Source organism: Anabrus simplex, chromosome 13 (genome assembly GCF_040414725.1).
Source record: "Anabrus simplex isolate iqAnaSimp1 chromosome 13, ASM4041472v1, whole genome shotgun sequence".
Lineage (NCBI taxonomy): Eukaryota > Metazoa > Arthropoda > Insecta > Orthoptera > Tettigoniidae > Anabrus > Anabrus simplex.
The window spans coordinates 52,157,548-52,164,057 of NC_090277.1; the positions used below are offsets into that span (position 1 = coordinate 52,157,548).

The 6,510-nt window shown below is 43.7% G+C and overlaps 1 protein-coding gene across 1 annotated transcript; it reads right to left on the minus strand.

Moving 5' to 3' along the window:
• Positions 1–410: 410 nt before the first annotated feature.
• Positions 411–2,588, minus strand: LOC136884759 (cuticle protein 21-like). Its single transcript, XM_067157050.2, has 2 exons — positions 2,577–2,588; positions 411–1,013 (listed from the first exon to the last, which is right to left on the minus strand). Exons 1-2 carry the CDS (start codon positions 2,586–2,588, stop codon positions 411–413), a joined length of 615 nt encoding a protein of 204 aa, XP_067013151.2.
• Between the last annotated feature and the right edge of the window lie 3,922 nt (positions 2,589–6,510).

Here is a 6,510-nt window from a genome sequence, read left to right on the forward strand (position 1 = left end):
TTAATAGCAATATTGGCATATTGATGTTCGTCGATATAAAATATTGTCTTCGAATATGCTATAGAAATCACATTTATTTCCATTCATAGTCCTAAGATAAACCTAAAGGCAGATATCGCGTCTCTCTTTCGTTTTGCGTCGATAAGTGAATAATTGATGGTTATTTCTGATAAGAGTCGCAATCTATAATATACAGTACATCGTTGAGTTTCTCGAAGCGAAAATGCTTGTAGGATTTCAAGGACGAACGCTGGAGGACAGAGTTACATGGACCATTTAGTAGTAGTATTGGTATGTATACCAAGAGAAAATACATTTGATTTATATCATTTCATTTATTTAAATTAGATTAAAATAAATTAACAAATAATTGTACATTTGGTGTTTTCATGCGATGTCGTCTTATGAAATTAACCAATGAGACCCTTGGCGGCGAGGTGGCCTCCAAGACCGTAACCCAAACCAGCGTATCCCAAACCGGCTCCGTAAGCCAGAGCGGGGGCGGCAGCTACACGGGCAATGGCGGGGGCGGCAGCTACAGCAACAGGGGCAGCAGCGACCCTAGCGACGGGGGCAGCGGCGACGGCGGCTACTGGTGCGACAGCGGGTCCTCTGTGTACGACGGCGTTGAATCCGTTGATGGGGTCAGCAGTGTACTCTACGGTACGGGTGGTGCCGTCAGGCTCGACCAGGCTGTAGCTACCCTGGACAACATCTCCTTGACGGCTCTCCTGCTGTCCCTTGGAGTCTCCGGTCAGAGCGTCCTGGACATCGTAGGAGTAGCTGTAGCTTGGGTTGGGGTCGTAGTCGGTGTCAATGGCAGCGGCAACGGGAGCAGCTACGGCCCTGGCGATGGGGGCGGCGTAGGCAGCGCGGGCAAGACCGAGGGGAGCGGCAGCGATGGCAGGGGCGGCGTAGGCACGGGCGGCCAGAGGAGCTCCAGGAGCGTAGACGGCGGGAGCGCCGAGGATACCAGCCCTAGCGACGGCCACGAGGGCGGCGAAGACGACGAACTGGAAGAGAAAATACAATATCAAAACTGCAGTCGTTTTTAAACGAGGCGAAGTGTGTGGAATAGTTTAACCAACTGCCACTGTGTCCACAGCAAGTGTTTGAATTGCCTTCAGGGGCGTGATAGCTGAGTGGAATACTCAATAGCTTCACATGATTTCATTTCCACGAAAAAGGTCTGGGGGTCACGGAAATTTACGAATTTCCTTTGCTTAATTCTTCATGTACAGTTCCATGCGGTCTACGCCTATACTATATTGTACCTTAGGCAGAGCAATTATTTTTTTAATGAATACTACTCAACGAATGTGTTCACCGGATTGCAGAATAAGACTTTATGACGAAACGTTTATCAGCAGGGCACTTCGACCAGGAAGTCAAAATTCTTGATAGTAGTCGAGCAATGATGTGCTCTGTAACCATTACACTAGCATCACAGCGTGGTCCTTTATACACAAACAAGCTTAAATCTCCGGCCATCACCGGTAATTGTGAGCTTACAATCGCGGAAGAGTGGCTTCGAATCTTATCGTCAGCGATTTTGAAAATGGTTTTCCATGGTTACCCATTTTCACGGCAGGCAATGCTAGTTCTACACCTTCATTAATCCGACATCTGCTGTTCCAGCGTAAATATTCCTGTGTAGTCACGGTTCCCAATTCGGTATGTTAGAGCGTTGGCCTTCTCTGCTGAAGATGAAGGGTTCGATTCTGGCTTAGTCCGGTGCTATCTGAAGGCTCTTGTAGGTAGATTTACTGGCACATAAAATAACTCCTGCTGGATAAAATTACAACATCTCAGCGCGTCAGAGACAGTTAAAATTATTTCTTCTTCTTCTTCTTCTTCTTCTTCGAGTGCCGATCGGTTACCGATTGTTGGCGATCCGCATGTCAAAGAGTGGAACCGTAACCTCGACACCAAGTGCTGAACGCTCGGGCGCCTCCAGGAATTAACGTGTTACTCATTTTTGGTGCAGGCTGACTGAATCTCAGGGACATGTGCCTCATCTGGAATCGAAACACTGATCCAATTGTCTGTGTGGTACGCTATCATCCACGTAACTGTGAGCTTGCATAGGGGTTTCGAACTCCACTCTCGGAATATGGTTCTCCGTGGTTTCTCATTTTCGCATCAGGCACACATTACTAAGGCCACGGCTGCTTCCTCCTCACTCTTAGCACTATCATACGGCCATCGAACTTCTTTCGGAGTTAGAAGCACGATAATCCACTTACCAAAAAAAAGCCGAAACTCGCTTTGTAAATATTTCGTCTCCCTGCTGGGAAAGAGAACCCTCGATCTTTCGGGTGAACCGAACACACATTTACCACCGCGACTAGTCCACCTTAAGTAAAACTCGGACGTCATTCTTGCATTGCAAGAACCCTACTTGAGTACTTCTGTGACCGAAGGCAATTTCAAGACTTGTAACCACTGTCAAAGAGACACTTCGAAAACCATCCAACAGTTCTGAATTAATCCACCAAGTCCACTGTAATAAGATGTGTATAAAAAAAACCACTTCACTTTCCACTCACACACTTGTTCGGAGTGCCGGCTCTTACCTTGAATGCCATTGTGGATACGACACTAAACCAAGAGGCTATGCGATACCTTCTCAAATCAATCTTCAGCTTATATACCCTGATCCAGGTGTTCCTTTCACCCCAAACATCCTTGCTTGACCAAATTGACCAGCATGACCACGCCTAGAATCCAGATCAAGCATGCAAATCTCTGGTTGGCATTTTACGCACGCCAGAAGTTAAAATAATTGCCACTTGTCCCCAATTTGTCTCCATCGTAATGTAGTACTTAGCGATGTTTCCGCACATCGGGCACACTTTGTTGCTTCCATAAACTATTTCCCATCTTGCAGAGCATTCACAAGCCCTCATCCCGATTACCAAACTAAGAACATCACAGAATACCGCGTAATATTTGATACGTGAATGCATTTTTATAATCAGCAGAGGTGGCACGAAGTATTGCGAATATTAAGGGTAAACTCGATAAATACAGTTTATAGGAAAAAATATTTGGAAATATTTTACTGGGCGAAGTTAAGAAAAAACAAAAATATTACGTAAGTTATTAAGATCCTTTTGTATTCCGTTTTCTATAAATATTTTCAAGGAATAATATTTCTAACGAGCAAATTAGGGAGTCCCAACATATATTTTCTTCAAAGAAATGTTTTTCTATTACAAAATAAATCAACTTTCATACCTTATTCGTAGTCAGTCACATTGTTGTCACTGTTTCAATTCTCTTGTTTTTGTTCCTTTGTTGACTTCATTTGGGGTACCGGTATCGATAACGTCGAAAAATAATTTGTCCACGGTAAAAGGAAGTAACTCAGGTAGGTCCTTTACTTTCTCAGGAGGAATGGCAATTGGACAGTACCTAGTAGAAGTTCGCAGAACATTGTCACTTACAAGATAGGATTTTTCAGATACATAATGTTTGCTTTGTCTTTTCTGAAGTTTTACTCATGATTTTAATTTAAAACTGCATTCTTTGTCATACGTTGGCTTGAGTAGCCTAGGGAGAAGTGGTTGGGGGCACTGGAAACACACAGACGCATTCGTAAATAATGAGGATGAATATGTATTTTAATAAATATAGGCCTAACTCAAACTGATAATGATTTCTTTATTTGTATCTAACGAATCCTTACCTTCCGAGCGAGTTGGCCGTGTGGTTAGGGGCGCGCAGCTGTGAGCTTGCATTCGGAAGACACTGGGTTCGAAACCCACTGTCGGCAGCCCCGAAGATGGTTTTCCGTGTTTCCATTTTCACACCAGGAAAATGCTTGATCTGTATCTTAATTAAGGCCACGGCCGCTTCCTTCCCAGTCCTAGGCCTTCCCTATCCCATCGTCGCCATAAGACCTATCTGTCAGTGCGACGTAAAGCAAAATCTATAAGAAATAAATAAGTATCTAGACTCGAGTGCATCGAAATGAGGGAAGTGACTTAGGACGTACGAAACTACGAAGAATAATCGAAAGTATGTCGAAGTAAGGCATCTTCGATAAAAGAGCCTTCTATATGTGTGTCAGTCATTGCCATCCATAGATACCTCAACGTCGCAGCCTGCACGGTTGCCAGGTAACCTCCCGTCACACATTCTGAATCGCTAAGTTTGTGATGCAAGTTGCAGATGATGCCCAACCATATAACATATTTACCTAAAAATTAAATTAATAGGGAAGTGAGCCACAAGAAAAAAATAATTTAAACGATTATTACGTAAATTTCTTAAATGCATAGATTTACGTAATCCACGTTCACCCTTCAGGTTCCAGATGAGGACCGCTGAAAATAACGAGCTAGAAATTCTAAAGGTGATCGGCATCAGATACCGACAAAAAAGAAGGAAATGTAAACCTACAGCCTGTTTTCCAGCCATTGACCGGGCCAGGGATGGAATGAATGAAGCCCCCATCTTGCGGCGAGGATAGGAATTGTGCCGGGTGCCGAGGCCTGTCGCACTCCTCTGGGGCAATGATTAATGAATGACAGATGAAATGAAATGATATTGGAGAGTGTTGCTGGTATGAAAGATGACAGGAAAAACCTGAGTACCCGGAGAAATCCTGTCCCGCCTCCGCTTTGTCCGGCACAAATCTCACATGGACTGACCGGGATTTGAACCACGGAACCTAGCGGTGAGAGGCCGACGCGCTACCGCCGGAGCCATGGAGGCTCCTTTTGGGGGAGGAGTAAGATGAAAAAGTCGAAAACAAAAGTAACGGAGTGCAGACGAACGAAATCAGAACATATTCGATTAGGAAATTAAGTCTTAAAGGAAGTAGTTGAATATTGCTTCTTGGGTAGTACGAAGAATAGCTAACAATGGCAGAAAGAAGGAGGTCATAAAATGCAGGCTAGCACAAGCAAGGCAGGCCTTTCTGAAGAAAAGAAATTTGCTCACTTCGGACATTGATACAGGAATTTGGAAGATGGTTTTGAAGGCTTTCGTCTGGAGCATGGTATTGTATGGAAGTGAAACATGGATGATAACTAGCTTAGAAAGAGAGAGAAGAGTAGCTTCTGAAATGTCGTTTTACAGAAGAATGCCAAAGGTAAGAACGCTAGATCGAATCACGAATGGAGAGATGAAAATCCTCAGTCTGTTTCCAGTCAGTCATTCGACCAGGTCAGAAAGGAATTAATGAAGCCCTATCTAGCGGTGAGGATATGAATTGTGCCGGCTGCCGAAGCGAGTCTCACTCCTCTGGGGCAATGCTTAACGACTGACAGATGAAATGAAATGATACTGGAGTGTGTTGCTGGAATGAAAGATGTCAAGGAAAACCGGAGTAACCGAAGAAAAACCTGTCCCGCCTCGCTTTGTCCAGACAAAAGTCTCACATGAAGTGACCGGGATTTGAACCACAGGACTCAGCGGCTGCCGCTTGTTTATTTATCATCAACAGAGTTATTACTTCTCCAATTACAGATGATATAATACATTCAAATTAAAACAATATTAACAGCACTTACTACTACTGAAACTGAATCGAAACTGAAATGAAAAGTTTAGAGCAGGATTAGCTGGCAAGGAACGTTGCATTAAACCAGTGTATGGACTGATCATTTCTACAAATCCAGATGTGTCAAGATCCATGCAGGTTCAGACCTGCTCAACAGAGAACGGTAAGCCATCTGTCACAGACCTGCCCGCCGATCTACGCCAAACATAAAACAGACAAAAACTTGTACGTAATAAATATACCTCGGATTTTTAGGTGGTAATATGTTAGAATGCAAAGTAATTTGGTTTGTAGGAAGTGTCGTGCAACCCGCTGTACCATAATGTAGAAAGAGTAGAACAAATTCAAGGAGTTCTATGGGCTGTACCCCTAATATCTATGCAAATCTCATAGCATAACCGTTGTACAGTATAGGGTATACTTGTTACTGGCGTAAGTAAGTTTGCATTCTAACCTATCAGTACCTAATAATCCGGACTCTAGTAATAGATGTCGACATTGATCAACCGGAATCAGCGATGAGGAAGGAGGAGGAGGAGGAGGAGGAGGAGGAGGAATGTTACTTTGGCGAGCCGCGCTGCTTTCAGTGTCGGGCTGTCGGCTTGTTAAAGTCAGCGAGGGTGAAAGTGAACAAGGTCAAGTATAGTGAGAGGTAACGCTTGACTGTCTCACGGACTTCCTCAATTACGAGGGCAAGCGGTTCAAGGGTAAGTCTGTCTTCCCAAAGCGGCCACGTTTACAGCTCCGACCAATATTGGAGATTTTAAAATGGAAAATGTCATTCTGTAGGTATCTCAGCTTGTAAGCTACTAACTACTCCTTTTTTTCGGGGTGGTTGAAAAAAATTGTAACACTAAACATACATGTGGTTATAACATATAAAAATTTCATTACCATCAGACAAGTAGTTTTCCTTGTATACATTGCTAAGTGAACGCTTCCTAGAGATGAAGCCAAAAACCCGGGCAATATTTATTACAACCACAAATTAAGAATAT